This window comes from Mastigoproctus giganteus, chromosome 8 (genome assembly GCF_048544385.1).
Source record: "Mastigoproctus giganteus isolate SK-2022 chromosome 8, ASM4854438v1, whole genome shotgun sequence".
Lineage (NCBI taxonomy): Eukaryota > Metazoa > Arthropoda > Arachnida > Uropygi > Thelyphonidae > Mastigoproctus > Mastigoproctus giganteus.
In genome coordinates this window covers 22,698,421-22,719,140 of record NC_143582.1, presented here as the reverse complement: position 1 = coordinate 22,719,140, position 20,720 = coordinate 22,698,421, and the positions used below count along the sequence as shown (strand labels likewise).

The 20,720-nt window shown below is 38.2% G+C and overlaps 1 protein-coding gene across 1 annotated transcript in view; it reads left to right on the top strand.

The window, feature by feature from the left end:
* LOC150081360 (mitochondrial tRNA methylthiotransferase CDK5RAP1) overlaps positions 1 to 7,976 on the top strand; it is a 101,048-nt gene extending 93,072 nt beyond the window's left edge. Inside the window, exons 11-12 of the mRNA XM_090380182.1 lie at positions 4,678 to 4,818; positions 7,890 to 7,976. Of these exons, the coding sequence (XP_090236308.1) occupies positions 4,678 to 4,818; positions 7,890 to 7,976 (228 nt within the window). The remainder of the gene's footprint in view (positions 1 to 4,677; positions 4,819 to 7,889) is intronic.
* Positions 7,977 to 20,720: the final 12,744 nt, after the last annotated feature.

Below are 20,720 nucleotides of genomic sequence, written 5' to 3'. Positions count from 1 at the left end.
CTATAGTTTACTACCTTAACACACTCCTTGAAGTTGTTTCGGTTTGTATCAGAAGCTTTATCTTCCCCCTCATTTTAAATGCTGCTACCCTTTGAACACCTTATCAACATTGACTGTTGTGGGAACAAACAAGAATTCTTGAAGTGAGTGCAAGCATTACTTTGACCCATATCATCAGATAAACGTGGATCTAATTTACCCTTCTTCCCCCTAACTAGCAGTTTCCCTGAACCCTTAGGGTATCCTCAATGATACTGGCAAAAATCCTTGCACCACCTTTGTTCAAATGAATACCATTTCTACAAAATAGATTCCTTCTACCTACAAATGTGGGTCATGCTGATAAAAATTTTCTCCCAGTGCCTTGCAGATTCCTTCAAGCCATGAGTTAATCCACAAGGCTTTCAGCATATAATCCCTCCTATCATGTCTGGGCAGAATTGCAAACACGTACACATTCTGACCTAACTCGCGGCATTTTTTCAGCATAGTCCTATATTTATCCAACAGATGGTCATGTTATGTATGTTTAATATCATTAGTCCCCATGTGAATAATAATGCTCTCTTTACCTTCCTTAAAACCTGATAGTCTGTTCGTAACTTCATCAGTTGTTGATCCTGGCAAACGCTTTGTTCTGGTCCGCTTAATCTTTATCATAAAAAATGTTAGATGTTTCCCTGACAATAATCTCCTAATGAAACTAGATTACATTCAACCAGAGCAGTCAGTACTTGACTATTCTTTCTGTTTTACATATTTCCTAGAGTGTTTGGCATTGTTATTATATATTTTCAATGTATAAAATCATTGATTTTACGAGTCACCCAATACTAGTTAATAGTATAGTACTTTATAGTAGAGTAGCAGTTTATTTAATTTTCAAGGCAATTCAATTACTGAAATCATATTGCACTGTTTATACCTCATATTTAAAAAATATTGGACAATTGCTACATCAGGAGGCGGCATTCAAACCCTGCAACCTTTATGCCTTAGGAAAGTACGTTGGCAACTGTAATTCTATGGAGATAATAGAAATCAGAGCTACTGTATTATCTAATACAAATAACAAATACCCCTGAATACTTAAGCTATATGCATAACCTTCAAAAATCTGGACAACATGCTATATCCCTGAGAATGCCAGATTTATGAGGTTCTACTACACTTATTGGATATCCTTGAAGGTTCTCTAGTAGTAGAACCTTTGCCCTATACATCAGGGGCACCTCCGTAGCCAAGTGGGAAGGAGCAGCAGTGCGTAGCACACGCTTCTTGATTAGATCGGGGGTTCGAGCCCGTCACCACCAAATACGGAGGATGCGGAAAGGTCAAGGGAATGACCACCGCATATTCCCGGAGCAATATGGCCTTAGTTGCTAATGCTCCTAAAAACCAAATAACTAACAATAACAAACAGCCGTATACATCAGATTAAAATTAAATTTTCTGATAGTTCCATTGCAACGAAAATAGTACATCTATTCTGTGGCACTATCTAGATCAGGGTTTCTTAACCTGGTGCTCACGAGCACCAGGTTTATGAGCATCATTGCACCCAAAAATTTTAATTGAGAAATATAATTCTTGTATGCGTAATATGGCTAAAAAATTAATTTAAAAAATGCATTTTTAATCTTTAAGCAAAAAAAATTATATTTTAATATATGGTGCTCGCAAGTATTGTAAGTTGCAAAATCTTGCTCGCTTGTTGTTCTTTTGGTTTTTAGGAGCATTAGCAACTAAGGCCATATTGCTTTGGGGATATGCGGTGGTCATTCCCTGACCTTTCTGCATCCTCCGTATTTGGTGGTCATGGGCGCGAACCCCGGTCTAATCAAGAAGCGTGTGCTATGCACTGCTGCTCCTGCCCACCTACCTACTGAGGCACCCTTGCTTGCTTAAAGCAAAAGGTTAAGAACCCCTGTTCTAGACAACTGATGGAATCCATGGTGGAAGCCATCATTAGAACAGAAGGTTGCCCAATCTCGTACCAAGGAAAGATTTGTAATGTCTTGGTGTATTGTGAATATATACACTATTCTCCAACATGTACTTGGACACTAAAGGAAAAAAAAAAAAACATGGTTAGAAAAAGACATTTATGATACTAATCGAATATGACCCCAGCATGTAATTTGCATCAGGTTTTAATGATATCAGTAATCCTCTGGAGGACATTCTGTACAAAATTTAATGCGGGGACAAGAATTTTCCTTCACTCCTGTAAAGCTGTGACTTGTTCTGTAATTGAATTAGGATGTCTTCTTCAGGCTCAGTTGTTTGCATCGGGTTTTAATGATATCAGTTGAATCCTCTGGAGGACATTCTCTACGAGATTTTGTTATGTGGGGGACAGGAATTTTCCTTCACTCCTACTGTAAGGCTCTGACTAGTTCTCTAATTGAATTAGGATGTCTTCTTCAGGCTCAGCTGTTCCAAAACATCCAGAAGTGTTCAGTTGATTACCCAAACCAGTCAAATTGGCAGATCACATCACCTATGTGCAGTGTCCATATATCTTTTTATTTTAAATCAATTAAAATATTTTAACAGTAGAGCATGTTTAAGTCTCAGTTAATGAGATGGTTGGAGATGCTTTCATTTAGCAATATAAGGTGGTCATATCTAAATGTAAAGTATTTTCATTCTCTTTTAAAACCAGTGACATAACTGCTTTTCAAATACTGTGTTGTTAGTAAATTATGTTTGGAGTAATTTATTTATGGATTAGGAAAATTGTTAATTTTTGGAATTTTGTTTGTATGAATCTTATACACAGGATGAGAAATTTTGCTCTCGTGACAACTTAGCTTACATTGATACATTCAGTATTGTGAACAAGAATAGCTATATCAATTATATATTCTCACTCTGTTTTTTTTTTTTTTTTCTTTAAGTCTAAAAATGCTGCATATTTCAGGGAAAATGACATTGGCACCTCTCTGTATTATAGGTCGATCTTTAAATTTTGTAGCCATTTTGCAAAATGTCTATAAAATGTAAACATGTGGAATAAATAACCATCAGTGACAAACATGATATCACTGAAAAGTAAAAAAAATAATAAAAAATACCTTTCGATGTATCGGAGGGAACCAATTTAAAAAAAAAAAATTGACTCCTAATTTTTATGCAAAAAAATCTGAAACTGATCAGTTCCCACTTAATTCACGTAATCAATACGCTGCATGCTGTACACTCGGTGATCACTGAATTATAACTACCTCATCTGCAATGGACTAAGCCACATAGCTTGCAGTATAAAAAGCCGAACAACTTCGTATGCTAGAGCAGTGGTAATTTGTGTCTGATTATGCAAGTAAAAGTAATAAAGATATGGATTTCAGAAGGGCATGGTTGTGGGAGCTAGTGTATTAGGTGCTCCCGTATCAGAAACAGCATGTTATGTCGGCTCCTCAGGTGGGCAGGAGCGGCAGCGCGTAGCACACGCTTCTTGATTAGACCAGGGTTCGAGCCGTGACCACCAAATATGGAGGATGCGGAAAGGTCAGGGAATGACCACTGCATATCCCCAGAGCAATATGGCCTTAGTTGCTAATGCTCCTAAAAACCAAATAACAACAACATGTCGGCTCCTCACAGCCCCCTGTATTTAACAGGGACAAAGAATGGTGTCAAATGGGTCAAATCACCTCCTGCACAGAATCGTAAAGGATTATGCAAGGTGGATGTTTGTGGTAAGTGGAGGGTGCTGCACATGTATGGGCTCACTGGCAGGTCACTGTGCGACAGTTGACATTGCAGTACCAATATGAGGAATGCAAGAACAATGCTGTGGTGTCAACGACATGTTGGTTGGACACTGAAGGACTGGAAACAAGTGTGCTGGTTGCATGAGTTCAAATACCTGATGCAACACACCAATGGACACCATGTGTGGCACAAGCAACACAGTGCCATGGACCCATTGTGCATATCAGGCACCTCCGTAGCCAGGTGGGAAGGAGCAGCAGTGCGTAGCACACGTTGCTAATGCTCCTAAAAACCAAACAACAAACAAACAAACCATTGTGCATAGTGCCCACTATCCAGGCAGGTAGCAGTGGTTGCTTATTATGGAGCATGTTTTGCTGGCAAGAACTAGGGCCCCTAGTGCATATGGACCAATGTTTCACTGGTGAGATCTACTGGCAGCTCTTAGAAGACCATGTGAGTGTGGGGGTACCCTGCTATGTTGCATTTTTCCCCAGACAGAAACAAGATCTTCGAAGACAATAATATACCGTGTCGTTGGGCCCACACTGTGCACAACATGCCCTTTCTCTATGAACACAGTGAAGATATCACCCATCTTGATTTTCCTCCAAATGAACACCTGTGGGATGGTTTAGAGTGGGAAATGAGGTGTACAGACACGCAGCCGTCATCTGTTCTGACACTGTAGAAGGCCTTGCAAGCAGCATGGCTGCAGATCCCTATGGATGCCTTCAGATATCTAGTGGAGCCAATGCTTAGGTGAATAGCGACTGTTATCTGTGAGAACAGTGGCCCAACACGATTGTAGGTAGGTTGTCATAATTCAGCGATCACTAATTGTATATAGTGTTTTTTTTTTAACATATTTCTCCAGTAAGATGTCTTTAGTTTATATAAATTTTAATTTTCATTTATAAAAAACTTTGAACATTCTTCTTATTCTTTTCTCTGCAGTCCAGCAAGCGTTCTGAAGATTACTTAGCAGGAAGGAATGACGTAAACACTAAAGTAATATTTCCACGAATTTCCATACCAAAAAATTCATCCTCTCAAGACAGAATATCTGTATCTCCAGGAGACTATGTCGTTGTACAGGTAACTTAAAGTCTTTTTAACTTTAATAATATAATATATAACTTTTATAAAATTTTTACTTCAGTTGGATACTGGTATAATAAAACATTAAAAATGCAAACACGCTAAGGCTTTCACTGGATCAACAAGGTCCCAGCTGTGCCTTTAAGGAAACTAAGACACACACACAGTGCCAAGTATGCCACTGAAAGAATCACCAAGATAAGTACCATGGAAGTTAGAAGCTAAAACAGCAAAGAAATAGAATTATAATTGTGTGAATATGATATTAGAATAACAGGTATCACAGAAACAGGAATGAATACAGGAGCTATAGTTAAACAGCAATTATAGATTAATTTATTCATGAAGTAATGCACAGTGCAAGAAAGTCATTCTTTTTTGACAGTATAGAGGTTTCATCACTTGCCATTTGAGTCCTGTCAGAGAATGGAGGAAGTTCTAAAGGCTTCTTCATTCAGGTCTATAGTGACAAGCTGAAGAGGAGGGACTAGGTTAACCCATTAGTTATTCTGGGTTTTTCAGCCCATACGACATGCAGATTGGCCAGTGAATGCACACTTGTACAGACATATACACGATGACTGGTGCTTTTGCTGCACCAGAAAAAAAAAAAAAAAAAACACCTGCCTAGTTTAACTCCTCACATAGGTACTAATCCAACTGACCTTCAAATTTACTTAAGCTGCTAACCTCAACTAGTAGTCATGAAGTTAACTTATTCGTAAAATAAACAGTTGGCTGGCTAAAAGAAATCTTTCTACAATCTAATGTCTACCTCTTCCCCTGTAATTTGAATTTATGGCCTCTAGTTCTAATATCATTCATTTTACTGCTCCCTTTCAGAACCTAAGTAGTGCCCTCAATCAGAACCCTTCTAAAGGACCTAGCTACTAAGATCTGTAGCCCACAAATTTGAAGTCACTCCTCATATGGGGTCCCTTTTCTGATCTCATCGGGTATGTTGTTTATCTTTGGACCTTTTCGAGAGGCACAATGTTTTTTTTTTTAGATGCAATCACAATATGCCAAGTGTGTTCTTACTGTTTGGTAAATCAGAAGAACAACATGCCTCTCTCTTGCTGCCTGTCTATAGTGTGGAGAGAACTTTATGTATAGTGTATAAGTTAATTTGGGGTTATTATTTCCTATGAGGACAACACTTTCCGAATTTTGATATTATGCTCTTCATCAATATCATAAAAGAAAATCAGAACAAACAGTTGTAACAATATCACTCCCTGAGGAACCCCATTTCTAACCTTATTCCAAGCTGAAGAGTAACCATTAATCACAACCATCTGCTTCCTGTCCTTCAGTTGTCCTGCAATCCATATAAGTATTTCGCCCATAGTTCCTACTACTATGGCCGCCTCCGTAGCCAGGTGGGCAGGAGCAGCAGTGCGTAGCACACGCTTCTTGATTAGACCGGGGGTTCAAACCTGTAACCACCAAATACGGAGGATGCAGTAAGGTCAGGGAATGACCACCGCATATCCCCGGAGAAATATGGCCTTAGCTGCTAATGCTCCTAAAAACCAAATAAACAAACATACAAACAAACATACAAACAAACATAATTCCTACATGTTACATCTGATGTGATAACTTCTAATGCACTTATTCAAATGCTTTGCTAAAATCCAAATAATGTAAACATTATTTTCTGCATCCAACTGATAAGTGACTGTCAAAATAGCTAACCAGGTTAGATAAACAAGATTTACCCTTTATAAAACATTGCTGTTTCTTTCAGAATACAATTTCTATATATTTCAGTGTACATTCTTAACCATTGCATACTGAATTCATTACATTACTTTGGTATGTAATAATTAAGAATGCAATGATTTTCTGAGTCCAGTGATGTTCTCACAATTAACCTTAATGGTCAATGCACTATTTTGCTACCTCCCTCAAAATTACTGGGTATATGCCACCAACTCAAGGAGCCTTATTTACCTTTAGGTTCTCTGCAGCAGTAAAGTGTTTCTGCCACTTTTCACTTGTTTGGAGAGGTCTGGGTTCAATTCTTGTCAGCAGCTGGAGGAATTTCTCAAGTTTTCTTCAATCAAGGCTGTAGTTAGCTGATCTAAGGCAGAGGGAATAAGGTTTTTCCATGGGACTTATTCTGGGTTTTCAGCCTGCACAACATGCAAATTGGTCCATGAACACACTTCTCTAATATATAAAAGCACATTATGGTGTAAGTCACTGATGCACGTAAAAACCCTAAAACAACAGAAACAACTTGCCTTTAGATTCAAAAATTAAAATGTTTGTAACAGTCTTCTGTAACTACAGTATCACTAATTTCATACTGCTAAACTTAATCACACAATTTCTCCTCACCATGAATAGTCTTTTGATAAGAATTTAACTTACAAAATATTATTGTAATTAAAATTAAAAGAATATTTAGAGGAATTAAAGAGATAACAAAAAAATTAAACTGTGACTCAGATCCTAATCCGAGCCTGTTATAATCCAGGAGAATGAAAAGAGCTCAAACAAGCACATGAATTCATTGAGACCAGCAATGCTAAGTATGTTTTAAACTGTGTAGCAGAGTGCTAGGTAAGAAATAAAGACATTAAAAATTAAAATCTTTAGAAAAGAAAGTTTTAAGAAAATCAAATATACCTAACAGATGGGTGCACTGGCAAGACCATGTTAAAACTGAAGAAATAAGTAAGAGTAATGACTGGAAGGAGGGGAGAGAATGATACTGAGGATGAGTGGGGAGGGCTGATGTCTATTGCTAAGGAATACAGAGTCATTGGGAGGGGAGTTGGGATTACTATCCTTTCTTCCTGTTGATGTCACCTAGACTAGATTGAATTTTGAATGCCTATCAGGGCTTTTTTTTTTTTTTTTGTTTTTGAGAAGAAGTTAAAAAAATAAAAGGCAATGTGGTTAAGAATATTTTCTGTGTTCTTTCTTTTTTCCTGACATTATTTCCTGAAAATATTTAAAATAGTCATACATAAAAGTAAAAAGGAAAAAATGAAATATGAAGAAGTGTCACATTTTTAGTAATTGCAACTGACCTTATGTCTTCTATTTTTCAGGTACAGGATTGTAGTTCTCAAGTTCTGAAAGGAATACCATTATATCATACAACTCTGCAAAGGTTTTCAGCAAACAAAACATGCTAATGAAGAATAAATTATTTATGAAAAATAAATTAATATTAAAATAGTACTTATGTAGTTTATATTGTACAAAATAAATAAAATTTTACAAGTTTGAGTGATTTAATATATCAGTACTTCATGTATGCTGTTTTGCAAAATTTTAACAGGAAAAGGATTTCCATTTTTTTTCAATTCTGAAAGATAATAGAAATAAAATATTTTATACTTAATACATACAACAGAATATAATAGCTCTTTTTATTGGTAAGTCCTCCCATTGTGAAAGTAGAGAAATTACAAATAGATTTTAAGAAATAGTGTATCTATAAGGATTTCTAATACTTAACTTCTTTTCCACAGATAAGACTCTTCTTTCTCACTATTACAAAATAATGGTCTATGATATTGAACTAAATTGAATAATATTGGTCTATTAATCCTCTCAGAAGAAAACAAACCACTTGTGCTGATAACAATCAGGATTAGAGCAGCCATTTATTCATGAGAAAATGTTGAAAGCTGTGTTTATTTATTTATTTTATTTTTTTTTTGTTGCTGGCATCTCTGGCATGACAAGGATTAAATCTTTCCCAATAATGTTCGTGTTCAGTTAATTGCATGCATAGTTGCACAAGTTCAAACAGTACAGTTCTCCAAAGGTGAACTGTTGAAGAATGCAGCATAAATAGAATAATAATAATATTCACAAAGGGGGGTTAAAGGGTAAAGGGAGTTATTACAGACCTACAAGTTTGACTTCTGTGCAATAAAAAATGTAATCAATAATTAAAATAATTCAAGATCATTTTGACAGTGAAGATATATGGCAATTACTGCATAGATTTAAGGGGAGAACTTTTCTGACTAGTCTGATTAGTCACTATGACATATATTAAATAATGTTTAAATTAAATAATATTAATTAATTAAATTAATGATAATTTAATTAAATAATTATTCCTAAATTGCATTACCCTATGATGTAAGTCACAAAGGAACTCGATGCAAAAAATAATTTTGACATCATGTACTTAGCTTTCAGAAAAGTTCTCGATACTGTTCCATATGAAAGACTTCTGTACAGATTGGAGCAGTGTGGCATTAGGGGCAAGTTGCTGCTGTTGGGTGGCAGAAGACAAAATGGTTGCTAATGGGCACTAGCAACCATATAAGGCAATGGTCAGGCCACGCCTTGAGTACTGCGTACAGGTCTGGAGGCCTCATTTTAAGAAGGATGTAGATTTACTTCAGCGTGTACAGAGAAGGGCAACAAGATTGGTGAGGGGAATGAAGGGATCCTCTTATCAAGAGAGGCTTAAGTTCTGCAAATTGCAGTGGCTGGAGACTAGGCACCTGCGCGGTGATCTGATTGAGGTGTATAAGGCCTTGAATGGGTTCAGCATGCTGAATTCTGATGGGATTCTTCCCCTTGTTCAGATCACGAACCTAAGGGGGCATAAATTGAAATTGAAAAAGGACAGATGTAAATTAGATGTGCGGAAATTTGCCTTTAGTCAGTGGGTGGTTAATTGCTGGAACAAACTTCCATCTGTCGTTGTGGAAGTTGATAGGTTGAATAAACTTAAGGAGGAACTGGACAGGCATTTGGAGGGAATGGTGTGATTTTTTTTTTTTTTTTTTTTTTTTTGGCTGATGCTTCATAAGCTCATACATATGCTTTCTTGCATCACATGCCACTACTACTACTACTACTACTAGTCTTCTTGAACTGTTATTAATGACATCCCTTTGAGTTCAGTACAGGCCCCTTACTGTTTTCAATATTTATTAATGATAATGATAAGTTAATATCAAGGGTTAATATCTAAGTTTCCTGTCATTAGCACTTTTGCTTCTGGTATTTTTTTAATGCCCATTTTGACCCAGGATTGAGTCAATCTGAATTGAAGAGGGCAGAGACATTTTTGGGCTTCCTTCTCACTGTGACTGTCAGAAAGGTTATGTGACAAAAAATTGGAATAAAAAGTTCTAAAAAGTAGGGTGATTTTCCTTTCAAGTGAATTAAAAACCAAATGCTACATATTTGCATAATGAAGCAGTGAACTTGCCACCCTTTGTGCTAATCACAGAATTCTGTGCTACACAGAGTACACAACACGGAGATGGGGGAAACCCCTGGTGCCGTCAGACAACTAACACACTTTGCACTTTGTAACACTGATAAATGTAAGGTGCTGCATAAGGGCAGCAGTAATTCCAGAATAACATATAAAATGTGTGATACCACACTCAGGGTAGTGGAGAATGAAAAAGACCTGGGGATAATTGCAATCAGACATGAAGTTTTCTGAGCAGTACAGACAGGCTTAAGACAGCTCAATGTTGTTTTCAGATGAGGTCTCTATAATTAAACACAGTATTCCAAATGTGGTCTTGCAACTGCCTTATACAGTTCGGCCATGACCTCTATATCTCTACAGGATAACGTTTGATAAATCATTGATAGGACACCATGGGCTGTCCTGGCTACCTGTTTACACTGCTCAGAAAACTTCATATCTGCCAGTATTATAACTCTTAGATCCCTTTTTTCCTCTACTATTTTTAATTAAATCCCACCAATTGTATAATTTATTTGTGGGTTGCTATTCCCCAAGTATAAAGTGTACCTTTCAATCCCCAAGTGTACCTTGCATTAAAACATAGCTGTCACTTTTCTGACCTTTCCTGCAGCCTGTTAAAGTCATACTGAAGGAGCACTACTTGGTACTGATCATTAACTACTCTACTAAACTTTACGTTGTCTACAAATTTTGACATCAAGCCTTGTATTCCATCGTCGATGTCGTGTATGAAAATCAGAAACTACAGTGGTCCAAGAACTGACCCTTGGGAAACCCCACTTCTTAAATCACAACACTGCCTTCTACCTTGTAGCTGCACAGCAATCCATCTTAGAATTTTTCCAGTAATCCCAGCATGTTCCAGCTTTTACAATAACTTCCTGTGAGGGACTGAGTTAAATGGCTTGCTAAAATCCAAATAAACTATGTCAAAATTGTTTTCTACATCCAGCTCTTGAGTAACTGTTTCAAAATAGCTTACAAAGTTAGTTAAGCATGATTTTCCCTTAACAAAACCATGTTGTGTGTTAGTCGGAATGTCATATCTATCTAAATAAAATAAGGTTAGGTTTGGTGTTGGGCCCATTGTTGTTTTATGTATTTATCACTGATATTGTTGAAGGTATAGCAGAGTTGATCAGCATTAGCATTAGTAGAGGCATATGGTGCAAGAAAGCAAGCTTATGCAGCATCAGTCAAAAAAAAACCACTTCCATTTCACCCCTCCATTCGTTCGAAATACCTGTCCAGCTGAGCCTTAAATTTGTTTAGGCTATCAACTTCCACGACAAGGATGGAAGTTGTTGGAACCAGCGGGTAGTTGGTTCCACCAACCAACTACCCGCTGGCTAAAGGCAAATTTCTGCACATCTATCCTACATCTGTCTTTCCTCAATCTGAATTTATGCCCTCTGAGGTGATTATTCTGAGCAAGAGGAAGGATCCCATCGGCATTGAGCATGCTCAAACCATTCAAGGCTTTATACACCTCTATCAGATCACCTCGCCAGTGCCTAGTCTCCAGACACTGTAATTTGCAAAACTTAAGCCTTTCTTCGTAAGAGCAACCCTTCGTTCCATTCACTAATCTTGTTGCCCTTCTCTGTACTCGTTCCAGCAGCTCTACATCCTTCTTGAAATGAAGCCTCCAGACCTGTATACAGTACTCAATGTGTGGCCTGACCATTGCCTTATACAAGGGAATAATCACCTCCTTCTGCCTGCTAGAAAAATTCCTGTATATCATTGACAAAACACCATGAGCTACTCTTGCAGCCCGTCTGCACTGCTCAGAGAACTTCATATCTGCCTGCACAATTACCCCCAGGTCCTTTTCATTCTCTACCACTGTCAGTGTAGTACCATTGAGTTGGTACGTTGCTCTGGGGTTACTGTTTCCCATATGTAGTACTTTATATTTGTCAATGTTAAACTTCATTTGCCACCTCTCAGCCCATCTGCTTAACCTTTCCAGATCCTGTTGCAACAGCATAGCGTCAGTAGTGTCCTTAACAACCCTGCCAACATTTGTATCATCTGCAAACTTGGACATTAAGCTTGATATACCATCATCAATATCATTTATAAATACAGAAAACAACAATGGACCCAACACTGTACCCTGAGGGACTCCACTAATAACATTAGTCCACGATGAGCAGTGTCCATTGATTACCACTCTCTGTCTTCTCCCACTCAACCATCCCTTTATTCATAGCAGCAATTTGCCTCCAATGCCACACTGCTCAAATTTGTTCAGCAGTCTTCCATGTGGAACAGTATCAAAAGCCTTTCTAAGATCCAAATATATAATATCAAAGTTATTCCCTGCATCCAGTTCTTTTGTGACTGCATCATAGTATCGAATCAAACTGGTCAGTCAAGACTTTCCCTTAACAAAACCATACTGTGTCTGAGCTATAACTGAAGTCTTGTCTAGATGATCCTGCGGTGCTTCTTTAACCAGTGCCTTCATTAATTTTCCTGGAACAGAAGTTAAACTCGCAGGTCTATAATTACTTGTCAGCCTTTGATCCTCTGTGAATTGGGGTCACATTTGCACATCTCTAGTCTATGGGTACTTCCCCTTGAGTCCAAAGAAGCTCTCATAAAGAAGCTCTCTCAAGTTTGCAGATGATAAGGTGGGCAGGGTTGGTAATGACAGTACACTATTGCAATAGGATCTAGAAAAGTTGAGCAGATGGGCTGAGAGAGGGCAATTGAAGTTTAACATTGACAAATGTAAAGTACTGCATATGGGTAGCAGTAATCTCAGAATAATGTACCAACTATCTGGTACTACATTCAGGGTAGTGAAGAATGAAAAGAACCTGGAATAATTGTGCAGCCAGATATGAAGTTTTCTGAGCGATGCAGACAGGCTGCAAGGGTATCTCATGCCTTGTCAATGATATACAGTAATTTTGCTACCAGGGATAAGGAGGTGATTGTCCCCTCATATAAGGCAATGGTCAGGCCACACCTTGAGTACTGCATACGGTATGAAAGTCTCATTTTAGGAAGGATGTAGAGCTGTTGGAATGAGTACAGAGAAGGGCAACAAGATTGGTGAATGGAACAAAGGGTTTCTGTTACCAAGAAAGGCTTAAGTTCTGCAAATTGCAGCATTTGGAAACTAGGAACCTGCGAGGTGATCTGAATGAGGCGTATAAGGCCTGGAATGGTTTGAGCAAGCTCAATGCTAATGGAATTCTTCCTCTTGCTCAGATTACTCACCTGAGGGGACAAATTCAAACTGAGGAAAGACAATTTCAGAATAGATGTATGGGTATGGAAATTTGCCTTTAGCCAGCAGGTAGTTGATAGTTTGAACAAACTTCCATCTATTGTAATAGAGGTGAACAACTTAAATAAGTTCAAGGCAGATCAAGGAAGCATTTGGAGTGAATGGCTGGGTGAAATGGGAAGGTTTTTTTTTAATTTAGCTAATGCTGTATAAGATTGCTTTCTTGTGTCATATGCCTATGCTAATGCTAAATGTCCCTGGATTGTACTCTTTGTCATTGTTTCTATGATTTTCTCTAACAAAGAAGTTGGACTAACTGGTCTGTAGTTACTAACTTTGCTCTTAGAACTGCTTTTATGTATTGGTGATATGTTGGCCCTTCTCCAGCCACGTAATAGCCACTGATGCTGATGTGCCAGAAAAATTCCAAACCAAACCCTTCTCCAATCCAAAGGAATCTCTCCTGAGTCCAACTCGTAATGGAATCTCTCTCTCTAGCCACTCTCTCACACACCTCCCATTTTTGTCCTTTCATGAACCTTGATTTTTTTTTTATATGCAGCCTCCATATGTGGATATTATTATTATTATTAGCCATATGGTACAAGGAAACCTGAGGCTTATGCTGCACCAACCAAAAAAATTCCAGAGTTACCCTGAGAGAGAGAGAGAGAGAGAGAGAGAGAGAGAGAGAGAGAGAGAAGTGGAAAGGAATCGCCAAGAAAGAGAAGAATGATGATTTCCAGCTCAGGACCCTGGGTGTGCCAAGCCCATACTCACCAGATGTGAGCCCCTGGGGGTAATATGTTATTTCATGGGCAGACTTGCAATTGCCATTAGAGGGATTATAGCATACCTGTCTCTATAAGCAATTGTTCGATAATTATTAACAAGTCACCATAAGCCAGTGGGGCTCAACCTTTGAGGATTTTCTGAGACTCCACATAAGGAAACTGTTGATTTAATGTTGTACTGTCTTGCTACATAAGAGATAAAGACACATGGTGTGTTCCTCTAAAAATAATTAATCTGCACCATTTCAGCTTAAAAGAAAATATCTTTAGAAATTTTTATTAAATTATAAATATTAATAAAAGGAAAAAATAATTTTTACTATTGAACCTTCTAGAAATAATCTCTGAACACTTGCAGCTGTCTTACATGTATATCATAATATTAGAGGTACATTATTATTAAAATCCTTTTTGCCACAAAAATTAACAAATAGTAACATATAAGATGTGGCAGGAACCTCTTTACAAAGCAAAGTATTCCTCCACATAGCAGTGGAGGTTCTAGGTAGGGGCTAAAGAGGCTATAGCCCCCACCAATGATCAAAATAACAGATTTTTTTTTACCAATACATGATTAAAGCTTAATGATTCTCTGAACACTGCTTTAGTCCCCCCCCCTCCACCAAGAAAATCTTGGGCCGCCACTGCACACTAGCAACAACATGATACTACTCCGAGATTCGGGTTCCATAATCATGAAAAAGTTAATTAGATCAAAAGTAACATTGATCTAATTAGATCAAAAGTAACATTGATGAAGTACTGTTTTCACCTCTTCAGTTTGTGAAACAGCATCCAAAGTACAAGACTAGTGCAGTGGAAGCCAGTTTTGTGGAATCTTCCATTCTAAAAGGTTAAAGTAACATTGTCTCTACAACAAATAATATTGACTATCTTCTATTCTAAAAGGTTAAAGTAACATTGTCTCTACAACAAATAATATTGACTGTCTTCTTTAAAGCAGAAATCCTCCATACAGGCCTGAGATTGGTTAAGTCCAGCTTCTATAATATAACTATTCTTGAAGAAACATCATGGAAACCAATCTTAAGATTAAGGGCTTACATGATTATATCTAAACAGTCTTGAATAGCCATCAGTCATGCCAAGTTGTAGTTCTATATTTGGCCTCAAGGATGTCTAATTGGGCATATTTTTCAAAATTCTTTTGCAGGTGGGTAAAACATCAACTGAATCTTTCCCGTGTGACATACTTTGAGCACTTCTGCTCTGGGCCCTCCTGTCTACAATTCACAGAGAATTTCATGTCCCCCAATATTTGAGACTATTTTCCAAGTGTAAAATCTTGATTAAAACATCCCAAAGCAGATACTGCTTGATACTCATCATTAGCTACTCATCCTCAAGGATGGCATGGTGCTTATAATCATCATCTTCCCATACTAGGCTGAAAAGGCTCAAGTTCAAATCCCATCACAAGGAATTTTATGGGTAATTTTCATGCAACTGAATTGGTCTCAGATGACAGTAGCATGGTTTTTTGCAACCACCAAACAGCAAACCAACCAAAGAATGCGCTTGGTTACAATATAATGACACCTCATAGCCTTAGCTGCTTTGACACTTAATACATACCTAACCTAATCAGGCACTCTCCCAATCATGACATTGCACCCGATACCCCTTCAATTTCATTTAAGATGTCCAAGTCCAAGTGATGATCACTGAGAAATGTCACTTCTAACCCTAGCTCATTCTGAAGAGAGGTTTAATTAGAAACATCAATCAGGAGTAGCAGAACAATGGGTCAAATCTCCTTCCACCTTGCCTATGATGGCCAGCATTCAAACTTTATGATTTGTATCTTGTCCTGACCACAAAAGTTCATATGTCTACTGATGTTAACACCATTCCATTTCTATACATTTAACCAAAAAAAACCAATAAAATATATTGTGTATTATCTTAAAAACCTAACTCACTTAATTATAAAATATCATCTACAACTCCCAAATTATGACATCTCTGCCTTTATCATAATATTGAATTTATTTTAGGTCGGAGCCCTAGTGGGTAGCACAGTTGGTATAATCACCATCCTCTCCAGACCAGGTGAAAAAAGACCTACGTTCGAATCCCATCAACGATACAAATTTTTATGGGTATTTTTCACAACGTGGGTGATTTGGTTGGTCTCAGGCGATGGTAGCATTGTTTTCCTCCCAGAAACTCAGGTTTATCATCAAGTAAAACAACAGAGAACACACAATTTACAGGCATATTATACACTGAGTGATCACTGAATTATGACCACCTACCTAATACTTTGTAGATCCTCCTTTTCCCTTAGTACAGCAGCTATTTGATGTGGCATTGATTCAACAAGATGTCGGAAGCGTTTGGGAGGTATGGCCAACCAAGCTGTGTGTGATGGGGTCAGCAATGCAGTATGGAGGTGATTACTGTATCCAGATGCCAGATATGCCTTTCCATAGTGTCCCACAGGTGCTCTATGGGATTGATATGGTGGGGGGGGGTTTGGAGGCCAATCAATATGCTGGAAGTCAGAACTGTGTTCCTCAAACCATTCCTGCACGAGTGCCCGATGGCTCGGCACATTGTCATCATGGAAGGCACTGTCGCCATTCAGAAAAAAAGTGTAACATAGCGGGGTGTACACAGTCAGCAAGCAGTTGACGATAGTGGAGACCACTGATACACTGTTCCACATGCATCAGGGGTCCAAGTTCCTGCCAGTGAAACATGCCCCACACGCTACAACCGCCTCCACCGGCTTGCACTTTTGATACCATGCATGATGGATCAAGAGCCTCATGTTGTTGATGCCAAATCTGTACATGACCATCCACTGTGTGGAGTAAATAATGTGACTCTTCTGACCAGGCAAGTCTTTTACGCTGATGAACCTTAGTTAGGAGAGGATGCCGTAGGGGTCATCTGCTGGTATAGCCCATACGTGCGAGCATGCGATGCATGGTCATACCAGATATTGTTCTGGGTTGGCTCATGTTGTATTGGGTAGTTAACTCTTCAACAGTGCTGCACCTGTTCGCCTGTACAAGTCATTGAACCCGTCGCTCACCTCTAACATCAACCTTTAGCTGACCTTTGCAGTTTTGCCGTCGGGTTGTTGTTTGACCATTTTGATGCCAGTCCTGGTACACATTAACTACGACGGCTCTTGAACACACCCCAGTTCAGCCATTTGGGAAATCGAGACATCAGCTCGTTGAGCACCCACAATCTGTCCTTTATCAAAGTCCTATAAATCCTTCCTTTTACCCATCATGCTCAGAATTTTACTACCTACTGAACCACTGACACCTTATCTATACTACGTAGGTCGACTAACTCTGCACTCTCGTACCTTACGTGGTCAACGGGTGGCATTCCGTTTTCACAGGGGCGGTCATAATTCAGTGATTACTCAGTGCATATGATGCAAATGATCTATGCTGCTGATGCACCTAAATCCCCATAACAACCAAATTTAGGTGAAGAATACGAAACAAATCAATGTCATATTGGCCAGCGATTCCATATGCATTATGAGTACATCTACTGGACAGAAAATTTTAATTTCAGATAAAACTTTACAATCATTAGGTTTAAAAAGAAAAACAGCAAAGAGTTCTTTACTTATGTAAACTCTAGCAGGAAGGGGATGAATCAGATTGGTCCACTTGATATCGATAGTTCAACTGTTGATGATCCTGCTCATGTAGCTAACAAATTAAATGAATATTTTGCATCGACATTCACACCTAAGGAGTTATTCAGTGAGGGGAATGCCAGAGGTGTATTCAACTCTGGCAGTAAGCTAGATAATCTTGTAATAACTGAGAGTAAAGTGGAGGAGAAATTGTTGAAGATAAACACAAGAAAGGCACCTGGGGTGGATGGGATCTATCCAGTTATATTAAAGGAGGTAGCAAAGGAAGTAAGCAAACCCTTAGCCATAATTATGAAAGCTTCCTTGGACTCAGGGGAGGTACCTATAGACTGGAGATGTGCAAATGTGACTCCAATTCACAAAGGAGGATCAAAGGCTGACACAAGTAATTATAGACCTGTGAGTTTAACTTCTGTTCCAGGAAAATTAATGGAGGCACTGGTTAAAAAAGCACTGCAGGATCATCTAGACAAGACTTCAGTTATAGCTCGGACACAGCATGGTTTTGTTAAGGGAAAGTCTTGCCTGACCAATTTGATTGGATACTATGATGCAGTCACAAAAGAACTGGATGCAGGGAATAACTTTGATATTATATACTTGGATCTTAGAAAGGCTTTAGATACTGTTGCACATGGAAGACTGCTGCACAAATTGGAGCAGTGTGGCATTGGAGGCAAATTGCTGCTAAGGATAAAGGGGTGGTTGAGGGGGAGAAGATAAGAGTGGTAATCAATGGACACTGCTCATCGTGGACTAATGTTATTAGTGGAGTCCCTCAGGGTTCAGTGTTGGGTCCATTATTGTTTTCTGTATTTATAAATAATATTGATGTATCAAGCTTAATGTCCAAGTTTGCAGACGATATAAAGGTTGGCAGGGTTGTTAAGGACACTACTGATGCTATGCTGCTGTAGCAGGATCTGGAAAGGTTGAGCAGATGGGCTGAGAGGTGGCAAATGAAGTTTAACATTGACAAATGTAAAGTACTACATATGGGAAACAGCAACCCCAGAGCAATGTATCAACTCTGTGGTACTACACTGACAGTAGTAGAGAATGAAAAGGACCTGGGGATAATTGTGCAGGCAGATATGAAGTTCTCTGAGCAGTGCAGACGGTCTGCAAGAGTAGCTCATGGTGTCTTGTCAATGATATACAGGAATTTTTCTAGCAGGGATAAGGAGGTGATTATTCCCTTGTATAAGGCAATGGTCAGGCCACACCTTGAGTACTGTATACAGGTCTGGAGGCCTCATTTCAAGAAGGATGTAGAGCTGCTGGAACGAGTACAGAGAAGGGCAACAAGATTAGTGAATGGAACAAAGGGTTGCTCTTACGAAGAAAGGCTTAATTTTTGCAAATTACAGTGTCTGGAGACTAGGCACCGGCGAAGTGATCTGATAGAGGTGTATAAAGCCTTGAATGGTTTGAGCATGCTCAATGCTGATGGGATTCTGCCTCTTGCTCAGAATAATCACCTGAGAGGGCATAAATTCAAATGGAGGAAAGACAGATGTAGGATAGATGTGTGGAAATTTGCCTTTAGCCAGTGGGTAGTTGGTTGGTGGTACAGACTTCCATCCCTTGTTGTGCAAGTTGATAGCCTAAATAAATTTAAGGCTCAGCTGGACAGGTATTTCGAACGAACGGTGAAGTGGAAGTTTTTTTTTTTTTTGGCTGATGCTGCATAAGCTTGCTTTCTTGCATCACATGCCTCTACTAAAGCTAATGCTAATAAGTTTATACAATTTAAAATATAATAGTCCCATAATTATTTTTATTAATTTTTTTCCCTCTACAAATAAACTTTATTCCTTCAATGAAAGTGAGGCAAAATATTGGCACCGAAATACAATATCTGGAGTTCCACTTTATGAAACTATCTTGTGTCTCACTCGTAGTTCTTTCTTTCACATCTTTCATTATTCCTTTTCTCTCTCAGTGATGTGTAATGTAACCATACCATTTTGTTTTTATGTAGATAATCGCAGTTTTATCAGCGACCAATTAGAAATGAGTGCGATTCGTTTTTAGGACGTGAAAATGTGGCAATAACTTCCTAGAAAGTCAAACTGCTGATGTCATCTCTTCGATTTTCATTTTTGTTATATTTAACAATAGCAGTCTGGTTTGATTCGACGTCTAAAGAAACTTCATGTACCAAACTGTTAAGATCTCGGGGTATTATGCGGAAATTGCTAAGCTTTTGTAAAAAGTAATAGTGACCTTTGCTAGACAACTTAAGCATATTATCTGCCAAGATAAAAGGAAGTTCCTTGCAGCGCATCCATATTTCCACTGCCCTACTTTGAATAACCACGCTGTACAACGCCTACCCGTCTTCGTTCTGACAATAGAGACGTCGAAGAAATAACAAAACTATTGTTTAAACAACTATGACGGACTTCTCACGTAGCAATCACAGGAGTGCGATGCCAAAGTAATTGTTCTGAGACTACTTTTGATTATATTTACTTTTACTAGAGATCGTTAACATTACATAATTTAAAAAAAATAAAAATATATCAGTTATCATTTCGTAAGCATGCGGAAATAAACCAGATATAACGACAGCAGATAAACTTGCGAGTTGAACAATTTATTCTGTTGGCAGCTGTAGCAGACGATAAAATAAACAAGCAAAAAACAGCGCCCCCAATTGACTACAAGCTGAAAATAATAAACCCACACACACAAAACATAATAGGAGGAATTACTTTTAATAACAATAATGATCATTTGCTAATATTTTCTGGGCACAGATATAGTCTATTTAGAATTAAAATGCGATAATCGCGCTGAAATTTATATTGAGTTCAGTGTGTACAGAAATATTAATTTCTCTTTATCAACTTAGGAAAGTACACTTTTCCATGCACTAAATTTTATATAAAATTTATTGGTAAATCGGGATAATTTTTTGATAAAACTTTAGGATAACGTCCCCCTGCTAAAATGGCAGCGAGAAGAAGAGGAAAAAGG